The sequence below is a fragment of the Adiantum capillus-veneris genome, chromosome 5 (genome assembly GCF_014529385.1).
Source record: "Adiantum capillus-veneris isolate H3 chromosome 5, ASM1452938v2, whole genome shotgun sequence".
Lineage (NCBI taxonomy): Eukaryota > Viridiplantae > Streptophyta > Polypodiopsida > Polypodiales > Pteridaceae > Adiantum > Adiantum capillus-veneris.
This window is the reverse complement of record NC_140935.1, coordinates 22,897,276-22,916,860: the sequence shown is the minus strand read 5'-3', so window position 1 is coordinate 22,916,860 and position 19,585 is coordinate 22,897,276. Positions and strand designations below refer to the sequence as shown.

The 19,585-nt window shown below is 43.6% G+C and overlaps 2 protein-coding genes and 1 pseudogene across 2 annotated transcripts; 2 read left to right on the top strand and 1 right to left on the bottom strand.

The window, feature by feature from the left end:
* The first annotated feature begins 679 nt into the window (after nt 1-679).
* LOC147457003 (uncharacterized) lies at nt 680-1,657 on the top strand. The gene is made up of 3 exons (XM_086513261.1): nt 680-926; nt 1,034-1,067; nt 1,255-1,657. Exons 1-3 carry the CDS (start codon nt 680-682, stop codon nt 1,655-1,657), a joined length of 684 nt encoding a protein of 227 aa, XP_086369387.1.
* Nucleotides 1,658-11,721: 10,064 nt separating this feature from the next.
* On the bottom strand, nt 11,722-12,811 carry LOC147457002 (uncharacterized; annotated as a pseudogene).
* A 5,345-nt stretch (nt 12,812-18,156) lies between these two features.
* Nucleotides 18,157-19,385, top strand: LOC147457001 (uncharacterized). Its single transcript, XM_086513493.1, has 2 exons — nt 18,157-18,549; nt 18,787-19,385. Exons 1-2 carry the CDS (start codon nt 18,516-18,518, stop codon nt 18,972-18,974), a joined length of 222 nt encoding a protein of 73 aa, XP_086369619.1. The 5' UTR covers nt 18,157-18,515; the 3' UTR covers nt 18,975-19,385.
* Nucleotides 19,386-19,585: the final 200 nt, after the last annotated feature.

The following is a 19,585-nucleotide window of genomic DNA, read 5'->3' as shown; positions in this document are numbered from 1 at the left end:
CAGAGAGTTTGTTTTTATAGAGATAGAGAGAGAGAGGAGTGAATGGGAGAGTGATCTCTGGGATGCGAGAGAAACGTAGCGCGATCTTCGAAATCCTCTGTGAGAAACATGGGAGGTGAAAAAAACTCTTTGAAGGAGTCCACGCCGGCGTGGACTCCTACAGAGAGTTTTTATATATACATATATATATATAGAGAGATAGAGAGAGGAGTGCATGAAAGAGAGACGTAGCGCGAGATCTTCTGTATTTATCTGCAACGCAGGGCAATGCAAGAGGTGAAATTGGCGATGAGCATTCAGACTCTTGCTGGTCTAGCAGTTCGCATATTCTTAAGTTGGTGCTCTCATGCAAGTTTTGGCCTGTGTTATTTACAATAACTTGCGGCCCATGCTGACAGTTCTAATGTATATCTTGGTACGTACCCATTCCTTGCTTATTCTTTGGTGGTGCTACGGTCAATTTTATAAGTCCAAAAGATGGAGGAGACTGGGCTCATGCTGCCAAATTCCAAACTGGGTTTTCGGCGGTTGGGAGCATTGTGATTCCTGCAACGCAATGCAATACATTGAATTCACGTCCTTTTTTGTTTTACTCTGCACGGTGCTTACATTCAACCAAGTTAGCAGAGGTGACAACTGGTGAGCAAATTTGACTATGGAGGATCTATTTTGACTCTGGATGCTTGTGAAAGTGTCAAAATACTTGGCGGTTGATGATTCAAAACACTTTCATACCAGTGCAGTATATGCGACTGCAGTTAGCTGCATCACTCTACCTTTACGGATAGAGATTTCTTCTGGGGATCCATCAAATACGGTGTGTACAAGAGCTATGGACATGGAAAGCTTGGTCGAGGTCTTGTTAGGTTGGATGGGGAGACGGGTGCCACTCATGCAGTTGGCAATGCTATCACCGCATATACCAGGTCTTGTCTCTTGTGGTTGGGTTTTGCAAAAAGGCAGACGTTCACATCAACAAAGGCGGTCCGTAAAGCTTAGAGCTACCAGCTGAATGGATAGCATTTTTCTGTAGGTCGAGAGAAGCATGAAGCTGTCGATTTCTCAAGGTTCTAGCCACTACTACCTGGTGTGATTGAAACCGATGATCAGCTAGCTTCATATGTAGTGGTTCTTCAGGGCTCCTCATCAAAGGTAAATAGTGTTATTACTTTTCAGCTCCATGTATGCTCTTGCATAATATTGTGTAGCACGATTTTTATCAGTAACAGGCTAACAATGAGGTGGTATATTCAGATCCAGCAGCCCTCCCTTACCACAGGACTTTGTAAATTTTTACACTAGAAAGCGCACCCCATTTTATCGAGTGTCTGCTTCCCTTTGCCCTCTTGATGTCCCTTTGCCATTTCCGGACATATTTACTCCTTTGGTTGCTTCCGAAGTGCAACAGACGAAATGTAAATCAGACATTTCATCCATACCTATAGCCACCAAGCTCTGTACGAGTGTAGCTATCCTGCCATACCTCGAGAAGCGGCTGCGCAATCTTCAACATCCTAGTGGAGGTTCCTTGGGCTGGCAGATCCTGGAAAGGTGGAATCTACAGAAAGATGAAGTCAGGGATCTTAGCGAGATAATAGCTAATAGTGCTCCTGCATATGAGAGCACAACGAGAGAGTTGGCATCAGATTCGGAATGACCCTTCAAAGAGGAGTTTGTGATGGTTGCAGTATAAAGTCAAGGTTCAGGAATCCAATGTGTGCTTCAGAAATCCAATGTGTGCTTCAGTAATCACAGACATCGCATGTGTGATTGTGTAGCTACAGGTGGAGGGCCTCTTTCTTTGCTTCTGTAGTATATCAAAGCCTTCCTTTTGCATTCACAACAAATGTGGCAATCTTCCATTTCTTCAAGTTGGGTCATTAACGATTAAGTGTATTGGTAGATGGAATGATGCGACAATCACCTTGGGCAAGTTTTTATGATTTAAGTTCTATATGTATCTTGTTGGGTTTTGCTTGTTTTTATGATTGCTCAGAAAGGTTTGCTCGGAGTTTGGAATTCTCCTATATATGTATGTATGTGTATGTATATGTATATGTATATGTATATATATATATATATATATATATATATATAAGTAGATGGTATTCATAGAAAATACAAAAATTAACTAATTAGACTATTGACTTGTTCATTGAGTAGGCGTATTGTCCCAATGTGCAAAGTAGAGAGCATTGTTTTGTGAAGCTACAACAAAATCATGAGAGTAGTTCAACTTTTTGTCATGCAATGAGAAAATGACACAAAGTACAAAAGTGTCATTGTTAACCCTCACGGCTCACGGACACCATATCACCTACGACGGATGTTGTATTATTTACTTGGTAGAGTTAGGTATCGGGCTTGTCTGTCCAATAGAAAAAGGGTAAGAGTGATCGCCGATGAGAGGCGCACTCTAACTGGAACATTCATGGGATTAGTTGGCTAAGCATGGGCGCCCAAGTGTGAATGGGGTGACCTCATATAAAAGTCAACTAAACATAAAATTCACTCATTCTCTCATTTGTGCAATTGAAGAGTGCTCTTGCTCCATCTCCATCTTCTTCTTCTCCATCTCCTTGTGTGTGTGTGTGTGTATGCGAGAGAGAGAGAGAGAGAGAGAGAGAGAGAGTGCGATCAAGCATTGCGGCGGCACGACGGTGGCGAGGCGGTTGAGTGCGGCGTAGCGACGTCTCCCTCTTCTTCGCGGCGAGGAATCCTCCACGAAAGGAAGCGTAGAGTGGTGAGTGACACACCAACGCCATCTTTGAGATTGCTAGTTTAGGCTTGTTGTGTGCTTGGAGCCATTTGTGGCTCGCAAGCGGTGTATCGACAAGTTCCTTGCATTGACACGTGCGACATACGCGCACATTTTTGGCACCGTTGTTGGGGAATGCCATACACTAAGCTTGAATGGCACTGTGTGCTTTCTTTGTGGTGCAATTTCAATTGTAGGAAAGGTAGGGAAGGAGTGTGTGTGTGTGTTGAGAAGAAGGATTTGGTGTTGTATTGTGTATTTTTTTTGTTAATGGAGTTTTCAAAGGTACCGTGTTTATTCTCTGTGTATTAAGGTTGTTAGTTTTCTTTGTTAATAGAGTTTTCAAAGGTTCCTACTTACTGTGTTTATTCTCTATGTATTAACGTTGTTAGTTTTTTGTGTACAGTAAGTAGGAAGTAGATCTGTGAGAGCTAATAGAGTGTGTTAGTGTGTAACAGTAGGTGTATTAGTTAGAAGTAGGTAGATAGAGTGTGTGTTTGCTCTCGCGCTGGCCGCGGCGACCTTATCCTTTTATAAAAAAGAAAAAAAAATTAATTAAAAAAATTTAAGGTAGGACCGGGATCGGGAATATCTCCCAGACCCAAGCCCAAGCTCACGCTCAGGCCTAGGCCTCAGTCGCCTTTTAAAATTATGAATTTTAGCTTCACACGTAGCTAAAAATCGATCTTTTGAGGACCAACGGAACTTCAGATGCCCGAAAATTGTGATGTAAAGCACACAGCGACTCTCTAAGTGATACGCTCGTTTCGAGCTATCACACGCTTTAATCAAAAAAATCAAACATTAAAAAACATTAAAAACGTAAAAAACACGAGTGAAAACGGACGCTTCAAAAAGTAAGCGGTTAACCTTCGAGGTTATTGGCCGACGCTTGTAGGGTGCCAAAGGCACATGCATCTGCGCTCTGGTCATGTGCTAGAGACGGACCAACTAGAGAGAATTTCGATTTACGCAAGTTCTCAATATCCACCTACTTTAGGTTCCGGGCCCTTGGCGGGGACCCAAGGTAGTACAAACCAAGACCCGAACATAGCGGCTAGTGACTCTTCCTCTGACTACGAGGTCATGGAGGGTTTCCCAATGCTCCGATAGCTCAAGCCAAGACATGCATGCCATGGGCCCGCGGTCCGGGCCGAGCGTGCTTAGCCGCCTGAAGGAAACCTTTAGTAGAGCCACTCGCTCCGAACATGGAGCTAATGATGTCAATGAGGGGGGTGGGGAACTAAATTCTCCATTTGTGACCAATGTAGACCCTATGCCCTTAGAGAATGTGCATGTGAATACTTCATTCACTGCACCTCCTGACTCTTCAGAGTTCTTTCCCTCCGAGGTCATATTACCCGATGGTAGAAGCCTTGCCGAAGTGCAAGAGGTTGAGCGATATATCCTTGCAGCGAGGGAAAAGGAAGTCGAGAGCTTACGTAAGGTGAAGCAACGAAGAGAGTTAAAAGCGAAACCCCCTATGTCAATATCCTTGCTAAGAGAGCAATCGACTGCTCCTGACTTAGCAACCGCTAAGGGCCAACCCCTAGAAAGCAACATTGCATCTAGCTCAAAGGACACCCCTAGCACCTCAATCCTAGATGGAGTGTTCCTAAATGAGAACTGGGAGTACGAACTACAAACGGAAACTCTGACCGACCTATACATAGGTCACACCTATCACGTGGGTTGGTTAGATGTCCTACAAGCCACAATGGGCGCTACTAGTGTGGAGGATCAACAACAAAGAGTTTGTGAGGTCATCCATAGGTTCATTGAGTTAGAGAGACAGAACAAGGGAATCAACATGCCTTCAACGGGTCTCATGAGATTCTTGGATACAAGAAAGGCTAAACAACCGACCTTATCACAAATGGAGACTCCCTCGGAGATTCTTCTACCGTAGGCAAATTAACTCTAATAGCAACAATCCTTGCAGCAAGACCTGCCACATCCTCAACATCGCCTACATCCTCAAAACCAGGACGTACATCATTAACCCTGCACAATATTCTAGACGCCCTTTGACACAAGAACATGTTGCATCATGTAAGCCCACATAGGGTAATTGTCCCCATCCAATCTGTCCTTTGCAGCAAACATCTTGAACACATCTGTGTTGTTGTCAGCCATGGTAAATGTTGCACCCGATGTGATAGCTGCTCGAAAAGAGGAGAAACAAAGCGGGAACAACACGTGCTATATAGCACAAACTGTAGAAGACTGTAAGGCACCTGTTATGCAAAAATCGGCACTGACAGAAATTCTGCACAAAATGACGAAATAGTCTGTCAGTACTGCCTGTAGTGGAAACGGAGGCCGCAATGAGCTTGAATAAAAAAAAATTATCGACTTGAAAACACTCGCCAAATCTCACTACAATCGGAGAAAATGAGCAGCGTGTGCTGGAGCTACTGGCGATTAAGGCCGAGAGGACGCAACCTGCTCTGATACCAATTGTTGGATTACGGTTGCAGAGAAATGCACAAAGCTTGGAGAAGACAAAGGAAGCTCAAGGCACACAATAGAGATCGTATTACTTAGTGTGTAATCGAAAGATGGATAGCCCTAGGGTGATGGGCGTATATACAATGCACGGGGAAAAAAACCTCCTAAAGGGAAAAAAATGCCCCGGTCCTTGTGTGTTCACACACATCACTACCACATGTATATGGTAACAAAAACTCCAAATTGAGTCAGGTATAGCCAAGATGAAAGCTTGCGCCAATGTTAGCGGGTCTCCGCGACGACGGACGTCTGTAGCATAGTGATATGGCACTAACATAATGGCAATACTCAAGGAAGTGACTCAGATGGGGCATGGAGACGATCTCAACAAACACACCAACTCAACAAGCAAACCAACGTTCAATGATCAGGGAAATTTGTTTATATCCTTTCTCACAACCCTAGGTCATCACGCCATTTCGGCACTCAAACGGACTCAAATTGTAACAAAACTTTAGGAGGAGGTCTAGGACACCTAGGGACACAATCCTACCAAGTCTCTTCGCAATCCAACAAGGTACCAAAATCACGATCCATCATGAAAAAGGTTCTGAAAACTGCAACAAAACTATCTGGAAAGGTCGCCCTATGGTCTAGGAACACTCTCCTATGGTCAAAACGACTAAGAACAATGATTTAAGCACTCAAATATGAAGATTAGACTCACTAGCGTGTAGTCGCGAACCTCAACAAAACTGACAATGCCTACACTTAACTGAAAGAGCGTGGAAAGAGGAACACAATGCAAGTTTCAAAACTGAAAAATGGATTATCCAATTATTAATTGCGATGATTACATGTTGGAGCATATTCGTAGCTTGAGTGTACATTTTAAGAGTTTCCTACTTCCCTAACGATAAGCCTTCTTTCACATTAAAGTTATTGACCTTTATGCCTAGGACATTGTAAATGGCCAGTGGCCGGTTCACATGGACCTTTACAATTGTCATGACAGAATTACAACTCAAGGAATTGACCTGCTACTCTAGAATCAGGATTTACATAGAGTATCACTACACTAGCTCGACAAAACAATAAACTACAAATGTGGTGTCCGGCTATGTGTCTGGCCAGGTGGGTGCCCATTTGGTCAATCCTCAAACACAAATGTTGGAAGATTTCAAAGGGAACTTTGGTGGTTTTTCCAAAGCAGAAAAGGTTAGTACACTTTACTTGTGTACTATTAGTACGCAACCTTCAACTTGTGCAATGGCTATAGAAGTTGATAGTGCGGTGTGGCACTACCAGCTTGGGCATGTGAGTGCCAAAGGAATGTGAATCCTTCAATCAAAGAATCTTCTACCAGGTTTAAAAGAAGTGGATTTAGAGTTTTGTGAAAATTGTGTTTACGGTAAACAAAAGAGGGTAAAATTTCGAAAAGCAAGAAATGAAAGGAAAAATAAAAAACTTGAATTGGTTCATTCTAATGTTTGGGGGAAATTTACATGCTTCAATCAAAGGGGTATGAAGTAAAGGGTAAAGAGAAAATGCTTTGCAGATTAAAAAAAAGCTTGTATGGTCTAAAGCAAGCATCAAGACAGTGGTACTTGAAGTTTGATCGATGGATGCTGGACCCACGGATTCAGAAGATGCAACTCAGATCATTGTGTCTACACAAAGAATTTGGGAGATGGGAAGTTCATCATCCTAATGTTGTATGTTGATGACATGCTAATTGCAAGTGTTAACATGCAAGACATCAAAGACCTAAAAGAGGAGCTGTCCAAATATTTTTCCATGAAAGATATAGGTGATGCAAAGAGAATACTTGGTATGAAGATATCAAGGGACGGGATGAAGAAGACAATAAAGCTATCTCAAGAGGATTATATCAAGAAGGTACTAGAAAGTTTTGAATGCAAGATGCAAAATCGGTTTCTACACCTTTGGCTAGTCGCTTTAAACTAACCAAGGATATGTGTACAAAGACACAAGAGGAGATAGCCTATATGTCTAAAGTTCCATATGCTACAGCGATAGGTTCTCTAATGTATGCTATGGTCTAGACAAGGCCAGATATTGCACATGCAGTGGGAGTTGTGAGTAAATTCATGGACTACCCAGGTAAAGAGCACTGACAAGTTGTGAAGTGGATACTAAAAGGGACAAAAACAAATGCTTTGTATTCTGGAGACACTAATATTTTCTTGCAAGGGTATGCTAATACAGATATGGCAAGTGACAAGGTACTCGAAAGAGCACTACTGGCTATGTCTTCGCAGTTGGAGGCATAGCAGTAAGTTGGGCTTCAAAGCTTCAAAAAGTGGTCTCACTTTCTAGCACGGAAGCAGAGTATGTAGCAATGAGAGGGGCAAGCAAAGATATTATGTGGCTTCTCAGATTCTTAGAGGAGCTTGGATACAAGCAACACAATTGTGTCTTATATAGTGATAGTCAAAGCGCCATCCATCTTGCAGTATTAAAAACGGACATTTGTAAGGTCCCCATTGTGAGGAGAAGCCATCATGCGTGAAGAAAAATCACTCGTCGAAATTTCAAAATTCCCACGGCCAGCCGCCGAAATATTCCTTTTTTGCTAGAATATTATGGCCGGGGGGGGGGGGGGACGACGATCCGAAAGTGGTCCGAAAAATGGTCGCTCGGTTGGCAGATGGTTGATGGCCGGAGCTCTAAAGTGAATGGCCGTTGGCCAGTGGCCAAATTCAATGGATGGTGTCCGATATCAAGACGGACTTGTTTTCTCAAGGACAGCCACACATGGGTGCATTGTAGAGTCCAACTTGGACTTGTCTACACAAGGACGGTTACAAATGGCTGCCTCTCACGAGAAAGGGCAGCCCTTTTGGCCTATAAAAGGAGGCCTATGCTATACAGACAAAATGTATTGTGGTGCATTGTGAAGTTGATGTGAGGTGGTGAGAGTTAAGCAAGATGGGAGCCCTATTAAGGGTATAATCCCTTTGTAACATACTTTTTGTTTGAAGTACTAAAGCCATTGAGTGGCTGCCTTCCCGTGGATGTAGCCCACATTAGGTGAACCATGTATATCATGCTCTCTCTCTCTCTCTCACTCTCTAATCTCTCGTGTGTGAAAATTTGTCTCTCTCCATTAAGTAAACTACTCTACTATCTACTTAACCCCCTTAATGGCCTGGTATGTGGATCTTTGTTTCTTGGTTACTGGTGGTGTGGGTTTCCTTATGTCCTATTGCCGAGGGTCTGTGTCGTTCCCTGGGAAGGGGCTTGGCTCACTTCAAGAGCTTGTGGGTGACAGTGGTACCTTTTGATGCTGGTGTCCAAGTGATTTTCACGGATTTATTGTTTGTGATTTTAATTTGTGGCAGTCGATGGGAGGACATGACCGAGGCATGTGGCAGATAGACAGGCCATGGTAGCATCCTCGTGTTGGCTCATCGATGATGGAAATAACGTCTCTCCCCTCATAGTCAGATGTATCTTCTCTCTACATTTGTTCAACTTGATGTAGTCTAGTTTATGTTAGTGTCGTGCTCTAAGTCGCATATTGTGAGAGCTCGCCTCGCTTGTTCGGGCCGGTATTGTGAAGGTGTGTCTAGATGACCTATGTGATTCTTTTTGGCTCCCATGGCACGGTTTGCGCATAGGACTTCTTTGTAATTGTTTGGTCTTGCAAGTATGTGGTCCTAAGCTTGCAAGCACGTCAAATTAGGGGGAATCTAACGAGATCCTCCTTAGCTTTGACGAGGAAAAGGGGTAGACTCCAAGTGGAGTGCAGGTGGAGAGAGCGCTGCCATGCATCACGAGAACTAGAGAGAGAGAGGGAGCCGAAGATTTTTTGTAGGGGAGAAGCGAAATGCGCGCGTGCGCTGCTGGAGAACAAAACGGACGATCGTTGCTACGAGAAGGCTCCGAACTGGTCTTCATAGTGGAAGGTGAGAGTTTGCATCGAGACACTGTGGGAAGTTATCATTGGGCTTCTGCTGTTGCGGCAAACCTCCGAACTGGCCTTCGATGCCTTCAGCTATGCATACTCAAAGGTCAAAGTTAGGATGGCGATAATTTGGGGGGGAGACAGAAAGTAGCGGAGCCGGTACTGGATGAAAGCCGTGCTCCACGTATGCTTTAGTATTGCTGAGGGGTGGTGGATGGAATCAAGGCGAGACTGTCAGGCTGGTGGGGAACTTGTTTGCCGGGCGACGTGTGCGATGGGTCTAACTGAGATGGCAGTCGTTAAAGTTAAAAATACCGAAGGCATCTTGGCCACAAATAAATTAATGGACGCGTGAGTTTTGCACACAGAGAAAAAAAAGGTGAGTTTTAGGTGAGTTTTGCACAGATAGAAAAAAAAAGGTGCCTTGAATAACCCTTATTCGTGCCTTTATATAAGTTTCAAAATTGTATCATCGTTTTAATACAAAAAGAAGTGATATGGGCCCACATTCACAAGTGGAATCCAATCCTCTTTGTCTTTTTAGTCTTTCTCTTCTGTTCTTGTTTCCTCTTTCTTTAAAGAGCCATTTTTTCTTTTTCGTTTTGTTGTTTGTGATTCATTCTTGAGATTATGTGCCTCTAATCTTTTTTCGATTTCTTTTATATAGGATCTAGAAAGATGCTTGGATTGGGAAATGGAAAAGGGATTGAATAACAAAAGGGCAGGGAATGCCATGTGGAAGAGAGAGAGAGAGAGAGAGAGAGAGAGAGAGAGTTTTCGCGTGTGGGAAAATCAAGGCAGAGAGATAGGGGATTTTTTCCCGGGCGCGTGTTGTGTGTTTTGTCTCGTCCGTGAAGGTTCCAAGTCAGGGATTTTGATGCACCTTGCTCGTGCTATCGCTGCAGATGAGGACAAAGTGATAAGGTATGGTGTTGAACAGATTGGGCATATGGCAGAAACATGCAGGCGAAAGGGTTACATCGTGTTTGGAAGGGAGGGTGCAATGGGGCAAGTGCATCGGAGCTTCGAGACGAGAGATAGGCATAGAGGCGGGCCATGAATGCAGGATGGCAGATCTGTCCACGACAGGAAGTTCTCTGTGTGTGTGTGTGTGTGCGTGCACGTGAACAGTGCCCCTGAATGCTTGTTTCCATAGCGTGGCGCCAAAGCAAGAAAAGGGGGTGCCGTGTGTGCAAGGGTGTGGAGTCGTTCCAACTTGTTGCTGCAGCAGGGGATTGCGAACAGCGACGATGCAGGGAAAACGGGGGGCAAGTTTGCACGCAGGAACGAGTTCCATGCCCTTTTTCTTTAAGTTCAAAGATTCGAAAGGTATCGAATTTGCATAATTAATTAATAAATTTGACAGTAGACCCAGTATGTGCCTCCATCTTACTACCTAATGGGTCGGGCCCTAATAAGCAGAATCTGGCGAGATACCCCAGCCAGCTCTCGCAGATGGCGCAAAGTCCAGGCAGGCGCTTGCTCTGTCGACAGCGCGAACATGAGCCACGAGGCCTGAACGGACCTGCCACATCGAATTGCCTGGCTGAACAGAGTGCCACATCGAATTGCCTGGCTGAACAGACCTGCCACAGTGTTTGTAACGTCCATCTATTATATCCAGGAGTAGTTTTGACAGAGGGACAGGGAGAGGTCCAGAGAAAGAAGCAACAGTACTTATTCAGAGACAGACAGACAGGGAGAGAGCCAGAGAGAGAAAGAAGAGCACTTATTCATACAAAACTGTTTGTAGTTATGAGTAGACATGTATTACATCCAGGACCACTTTTGACAGACGGACAGGGAGAGAGCTAGAGAGAGAAACAATAGTAGTTATCGATACAAAACTGTTTGTAGTTATGACCAGGAGTACAAATTCCATAGGTAGCCAAAATGTTACACCTCGCAATAAGTAGATCGTTGTGATGTTCGAACACTACTGGCTGGCATTCTTGCTGAGCATCACTGTCATTTTGATTATAAGTGAGTTTAATTTATTCAGCTGTGTCTTCAAGGATGACACCTCCTTGCGCAATGCAAAAATTTGCTCCTCGAGCCTGCAAATTTGAACATCAGCAAGGTCGCCTTTGTATGTTTCAATTGCTTCTTTTAGACTATGATTTGCTGTTATTAGCTCCATGCGCAAAGATATGTCGTCACTCAGGCCATCACCAGATAGTTCATGCAAAATTTGTGTTGTGAGTTCCTCTATTTTGTCAAGGCGTGGGTCTTCAATCTGGTCCAATAGGTCACCTGCTTGTGATTCGCCTGTTGCCATCAAAAAGTGATTTTCGTGATTATTCTCCATTGTTGTCCTTCAAAGACACAACAAAATCATTTATATTGATCCTGAGGTAGGTATATTAAAAGAAAGCACAGCAAGAGAGTAGAACCATAAACTCAACGAATATACTATCATGCAACAATCATGACTCCAGTTTTGTGAACCAACGGGATATAGTCAGCATTTTCTATGTCATCCTCGTTTCTTCGTTCTCATGCTCATCATCATCGCGAACGGTACTTGGCGGGCTGCGTGCAAGATCTTTGTAAGCGAACAAGGATGCAACTCGGATTGCTTCTACATGTATCGCATGACATACCTTTCGACGCCTTGCCATTGAGACAAGAACCAATCAGCACGAGGATGAGTAGTTGTGTACATTTGAGTATTTATAAATACGCTAACAACGTCTTGGTACGTTGTCGTCGATGGATGGACCATACATCTCCAAAGTGCTTTCGTCTTCCCTAGCTCCATGCCCCGCCGGCCTTGATACGGCGTCACCCAAGACGATGACGGGTAGTATCTCCCCGTTTTTAACATCTTATGCAATGTTGACAAAAAGTCACTACCTAGTGGATGCATCAACTTATACTTCTAGAACATGAATGCTCTGTCAAAAATATTGACCGGAGTCAGACAAACCTTCTTTTTCAACTCATCACCGCCATACAAGCTATAGAGCTCGACCCCCCTATTGATTTGATCTGGATCGACATTGTGGATAGCCATTTGAAAGTGCTCTTGCGCGTGATCCTTAAGACAGTAGCCAAGCATTCCCTCGAACGTATGCATGTTGCGTTGTTTCAAACCACGGAAAAGCACAACGGCTCCAGCTGGTGAATGCTTATCCCAACGTAGGTATTGCTTGATTTTCTTGTTTGTAGAGATCAACGAGCTCACTAACAACTCGCATCTAACTCAAGCTACACTCAAGTGACTAAAATCACAAAAGTCAATTGCTCATTGGCAAACAATTCACATCCGTTACAACATCAAATGACATCCAAATGTAATGAAACTTCTAGGACATGTTTATAAGACCTAAGCACACATGATTATGATCTCAAACCCCACTTTACGTCAAGTTCCAAAATTGCGATTATTAAAAGCAGTGGATTTTTGACATAGTCGTTTTCGACCCAGAATGCATCTAAATGCTTAGCAATGATATCCCAATACCCCGCCTATGCTTAGTTTTTGATTTGAAAGTGTAAAGTCCGTAGCCGGACAATCCTTTGAAAGTGCAAATGCAACAAATCTCCGCCCCTCTCAACAGCACATAGCCCAGCTATAGTCTCGTTCTCAAGGAACGATTGCATGGCAGACAACAGCGAGACATCTCTATGTCATCGCCTCCAACGGAGATGGTGACACTGATCTCCATCATCCTAACCTGTCTCTCCTTCTTTCCTGCACGGCTTCCCTTAGCCGCATCTCCCTTTAGACGAGCTTTTGCTTTCAATCTCACCATCTGTCTGCAAGGAATCACGAGAACCCTAAGGTACCAACAAGACACACAACTGCAGGCCATAGTCAAGAAAAAAACAATTCCAATCTGCTAATCTCAAAGGCTCTGAACAAAAGTAGACAAACCAGTGAACTCACGCCACCACAAACCATCATCAACTGAAAAGAACACTTCCAGGCTCTTACACAATGCTAGTCCACGCTCTCAGACAATCCAAGTGCAAGAGAAGGACTCTTTCAACACATCAGCAACAAGAAGTTGACAGTGCAGACAGAGACACACACAAAGGTCTCAAAGTTACCTGCTAGGTTCGCGAGTTCTCTGTCAAACGTCAACGTCGTTGCATGCGGCTGGTGAGAACCTTTAAAAATCCTTCTCCCACAACCTTTTGCTGCGAGCTTGACCATCCTGCGCGCCACCTGTCAACAATTGGGCTTCGCTTTTTCCACTCCTGCAGGAGGATCTTTGTAGATTCCCCCAAACCCGACGTGCGTACCACCCTATTCGTCTAAAGAGCCATTTTTTCTTTTTAGTTTTGTTGTTTGTGATTCATTCTTGAGAGAAAAGAAGATAATTTTTGCATTTGTTAATCGTCTTCAATAAATTCTTGATTAACAATGCAACATTCTCTTCTTTAAGAATATGTCAATTCGCTTTATTTAGTAGCCCTAGGGTACAGGGGCCAAGTTAAGGCCACCTAAGTCACGTCAAGGATTACAGAGCGCACATTGCATCGTTTTACATGTGGAGGAGCGCAAAACAAAATTGAAAACAAGATCTATACGTTGAAAAAATTTGAGCATCATCGAGAGGACAAAGGCGATGTACGACATTGTCAAAGATTTGCAATATAACAAAATTAGGGGTTTGAAAGGAGATGGTCCGACGGGAGTAATATGCCATTTTGTCGATAAAGTTTGATGTCTTGATCCGACGATAGAGATTGAAATGTCGCCCACTCTAAGCACTCTACCACCGAGCGCTTTGTGTCTTTAACTTGATGCAAGGTGGTTTTAAAATTGGGGGTAGCAGGGTCACTCTTGAGGGACGTGACTTTTTATTGCCCCCTTTACCCTATTGAATGTTTCCCTCATTCTGAATTGTGTTGTTATCTTGTTGAATCCAAAAGTATCTTCTTAAAGAGAGGTTATGTTTCCTTTTCCTTTGGCCTTGTGAACCTTGACTTTTCCTTTGTCTCCACCCTTGTAGAAACATGTATGTGATTGATAAGTTGTGCCTTTTCCATATCGACAACATTTGAGTTTAAAGCAATCTATGAATGTATGTTGGTCTTGCTAGAATGTATACACTTCGTTTCATCATCATTGTGGGTCAGTGCATATGCCAATCATTTTATCTCCACCGTTGTAGAAACATCTATGTGATTGATAAGTTGTGCCTTTTCCACGTGGACGACGTTTAAGTTTGAAGCAACCTTTGGAAATAATGTTGGTCAAGCCACAAATTACAATGTCTACACTTCTTCTTTTGTTTTTCCAAGTGCTCAATTGAGCTTGAATTGTATTAAACGCGAGAAGTTACAAAGGGACTTGGCATGTCCTTTGCAAAGGGTTTTTCAAGAGAAAAATACATTAGAAGAGAGGACCATCTCGATTAACTTTACTTACGCAACTTGCAATTCTTACTACAATGTATTTCCCACCATCACCTTTCCAAAACACTATTTGACACTAGGGGATCACATTTTCTCTAAAATAGTAGCGTATTTTTGGATTGTCAATAGCTCTTACTACACGCATATGCCAATCATTTGGATAGTCTATATTTAGCTAGTCCAAGCATTGTACTTCCATAAATATTTCATGGTATCTTTGGATGATGGAAATGGTTGCTCCTCCTGCAAAATGGGGACAATCTCGTTGTCAGCCAAGGGTAATGCCTTCAATGAGACTACCACTATAATGTCTATACAATCTTGAATTATGTTCCATACTCTTTAATAGAGTTTATTTTATTAAGACTACCTCTATATTGTCTAAAATTATATTGTCTATATAGTCTTGAATTATGTTCCATATTCTATAATAGAGTTTATTTTATTAAGACTACCACTATAATGTCTATATTTTTTGAAAGTATGCTCTATATTCCTTAATAGAGTTTATTTTATCATTTTTATTGTGTGAATCGATACGAACGTCCTTATGAGCCCGCAAACTCACTTGGTCGCCTTTGAACCCATGACCCAGCTCACGGAAGAACAAAAACTCAACCAACCAAGCTGACTCCTTTGGACTATTTATCTTTGCTATTCTTATATCTATAGTTTTGAATTATGTTATATACACCTGATAGAAATTATTTTTCCCTTTTTCTTGGCCTTGTGGTCCTTGGGTTTGTCTTTGTCTCCCATGTTTCTAGAACAACCTTTGAGTCTAGGGGCTCACACTTCCCTTGAAACAATAGCGCATTTTTGGACTGCCAAATAACTCTTAACAACGTGGCTCTTACTATACAAATGTCCTTTATAAGGTCCAAATCATCAAGGAACCTAGAGCTCATAGCAAGGTTGCTCCTAAAGAAGGGAATTTCCAGATGTTTATGCACCCTCCTACATATTTCTGTCAAAGTCGACGATGTGGAAGCGTAGAGACCAAGGGAAGTGAGCACGAGAGACACACACACACACACACAGAGAGAGAGAGAGAGAGAGAGAGAGAGAGAGAGAGAGAGAGAGAGAGAGAGAGAGAGAGAGAGAGTCTCCTGAACCAATTTACCTTGGCAATGAATAACTGATCATAGACACTCTTTTGGAAGAGGGACAACTAAAGCTAGGAAAGGTGCACGCAAGTGAATATCCTCCATACATGTTTACAAAGGTAGTCAACAAGGAGAAGTTGTGCTTTTTCTCATCGTCAAGGATAAGAAGCCACGATAGAAAGCAGTCAAAGGTTTGGTGTGGAGATCAATCTCCAAGCGGGAGATTGTTAAGTATGGAGCCTGATTTACCCCTTGTACTTTTCAGTATAAAAAACGGACATTTATAATTAGGTAACCGTTATGAGGAGAAGCCATCGTGCGTGACGAAAAATCACTCGCCAAAAATCCAAAATTTTTACGACCATCCGTCGGAATATTCCTTTTTTGCCGGAATATTATGGACGGGGAAGACGACAATCGGAAAGTGGTCGAAAAATGGCCAGTCGGTTGGCCAATTGGTCGATGGGTGGAGGTCGGAAGTCAATGGCCGGTGGCCGGATTCAATGGTTGGTGGCCGATTTCAAGACGAACTTGTCTTCTCAAGGGCATCCACACATGGGCGTATTGCAAAGTCCAACTTCACAAGGGCGGCTACACACGGTAGCCTCTCATGAGAGAGGGCAACCCTTTTGGCCTATAAAAGGAGGCCTCTTCTACACACAAAATGTATTGTGGTGCATTGTGAAGTTGATGTGAGGTGGTGAAAGTGAAGCAAGGTGGGAGCTCTACTACGGGTATAATCCCTTTGTAACCTACTTCTTGTTTGAAGTACTAAAGCCATTGAGTGGCTGCTTTCCCATAGATGTAGCCCACATTGGTTGAACCATGTATATCGTGCTCTCTCTCTCTCTCTCTCTCTAATCTCTCATGTGTGAAAATTTGTCTCTCACCATTAAGTAAGCTACTCTACTATCTACTTAGCGACATCCTATTTCCTAATAGTGATGGGAACAAGGGTTTCTGCAAAAGAAGCATGACCCCCCTTCATGGCCTAATATGTGGATCTTTGTTTCCTGGTTACTGGTGGTGTGGGTTGCCTTATGTCCTATTTGCCGAGGTTCCTTGTGGTTCCCTGGGAAGGGGCTTGGCTCACTTCAAGATCCTGTGGGTGACACTGATACCTTTTGATGCTGGTGTCTAGGTGATTTTCATGGATTTATTGTTTGTGCTTTTAATTTGTGGCTGTCGGTGGGAGTGCATGACCGAGGCATGTCGCATATAGATAGGTCATGGTGGCATCCTTGTGTTGGCTCATCGATGATGGAGCTAACATCTCTCCCTGGAGTCAAATGTATTTTCTCTCTACATTTGTTCAAGTTGATGTACTCTAGTTTATGTTATTGTCGTATTCTAAGTCACATATTGCGAGAGCTCGCCTCGCCTGTTCGGGTCGGTATTGTGAAGGTGTGTCTAGATGACCTATGTGATTCTTTTGGACTTCTTTGTAACTTTTTGGTCTTGCAATATACTCTTCACTCACCATTTTAGGTGAGTTTTGCACACACAAAAAAAGGTGCCTTGAATAACCTTATTCGTGCTTTTATATAAGTTTCAAAATTGTATCATCTATATGTATTCTATAACGGCAGTGAGAGTGCCCCTTACACGTGTCGAGAGCTCCGAGTTGAAGGCTACAGTCCAAAAGTCCTCTGTGCACGAGAGAGAGAGAGAGAGAGAGAGAGAGAGAGAGAGAGAGAGAGAGAGAGAGGCCATCGATGGCACATGCCATACTAGTAGTTTTAATACAAAAGGAAGTGATATGGGCCCACATTATAAGTGGACTCCAATCCTCTTTGTCTCTTTAGTCTTTCTCTTTTGTACTTGTTTCCTTTTTGGCCTGCTAAAGAAAGGCCCTAGTATTGGGTCAGGTTAGGCGTCCTTTAACGCATGGGGTCCACGTGGACGTTGTTTGTAAAGTCCTTCGCTACAGGTTCTCGCGACGTGAGTTGTGTAGTACTACGTTCCACATGTCTGTGTCATTGAGAGAGAGAGAGAGAGAGAGAGAGAGAGAGAGAGAGAATAGCACATATGTTGTAGTTGTAGTTGTCTAGTCTACGTGTGCAGTTGTAGGGTGTGAGTTGTTGACATGCATTCAATACAGTGTACGCTCCATCAAGTCTCATCAAGAGGGCACTGCCACTGTGGCAGAGATCGGTCCGGTGTATAACTGGTTCATGAAGAGCTGCATGCGCAGCCATCGCAGGTGGAGTAGGACTGTAATAGAAACTGTGGGAGACTGTGCAGAGGGGCACGAGGTTAAGGCCGGGTAACCTGGTAAGCAATCGTAGTGGCATGTCGTGTGTTCCTCCACAGAGATCATATGTCTCAACAAAAGCCTCGCATCCAGCCTTCTTTCCATTCGGCCTCATAATATAGCCTAGGCGAAATAACAGAAGCTGCAAGCTCCCCCTGCTCGCTTGATCTTCTGTATTCTCGATCAATCGTGGCAGCCTCAAATCGCCTCGTAGGTGATCTAATTGTGGTGGGAACACATCCTTAAGAACGCGGGATATCAAGGGACCGAAGGGCTTGCTCATCAGAAGCGCCGTACTCGTGCCGATCCAATCGTGGACATCATCGGCCGTCGCAGCTAGCCAGCAGACAGGCCCACCCTTTCCACACACCGGCTCCACATCCATGTGACGTTCAATACGGGAGAGAGCACTACGGTCAGCATTTAAGAGCTCTTCTCTTCCGGCCGGTGGCCTCAGCCATCTCCAAATGTCTGTGTTAGGATCGAATGCAGCCCATTCTCGACGCATTCCCCCTCGTACACGCTCCATGGGCCCGCCACAAAAAAACCCATGGTAATGGCCCGTCGGCACGCCTAGAAGTCCTGCTGCGAAGCGCACACACAGCCGGAATGTAAATAGAGATCAAGAGCGGGCTTAAGCTTACTATGGTCAAGCTGTGCAAGCGGCACCAAACGACTGGTTAGTTTCTTAGTCCAACTAAGTGCGACATATTTTTACAGTCTCATCTATATGCATGACGTGATCATGAGCAGGGGCCGACTACAAATTTGCAATGTTGCATGCAAGCAACTCTGCAACGATGCATGTGTGCCATGTATGGTGTGTGTGTGTGTAGAAAATAAAAGAAAATATATTCTTTACTGTTTTTGCTTGCAGGCATACATGTGTACAATTATGAGTTTTCTTTATGTGCAGTTACGTCATGGCATCCTATGCTTCCTTTCTCTGGGATGTGGAAGACAATGAGGAGACAACCCCTGTGGCTCCTCCACCACCTGCCTATGGCCCGACGCCTCCGGCTTCATCACCTTTACTGGCTTCTGCGTAATGTGTCGGGCGAGGCGATCTGGAGTTTCTCTTTCCTTTGTGATGGGTTGCTATAGAGTGATGGACATTTGTTCTCAGATTTGCATAGCGGGGTATTTGTTCCGTGTATAGGTGTCCTCTTGATCGGGTTTCCTTGAATGTGGGACTCTCTTTGGTAGCTCATGAGGGTCAAGTAGAGCAGGACGGAGCCCTCATTATGAACAACCTCTGCTACTGGGTTTTCAGATCTTTGCTGCAGAGAGTGGCAAGGTCCCATGTGGTCCAAGCGAAGCATTTAAATGCAATTGCGGCCTTGTTTCAATGCGTAAGTTACATAACCGCTTATTAGTAGAGTAACCAATTTTGTGTTTTTCTAATGCTGTCGATATAAATAATCATTTGTAAGAGCAGACTCGGGAAGATTAGAAGTGTAATCAATATTTCATTGTACTATACAAATTTAGCTTTATGTTGGCTTTGGAGGACTATGTGTAAAATAGCTCTCTCTCTCTCTCTCTCTCTCTCAAACATACATCTATGCTCGCGCATTGCGCCTTGGCGATGGATGTATAATTCTATGAGTCGTCCGATATCCATGATGATCAGACTAAGTTTCTATGTTATGGTCATGCATCTATACCAGTTAGTGTGGTGTAGATTTATGGGATTGGTTGTGTGCGCAATATGT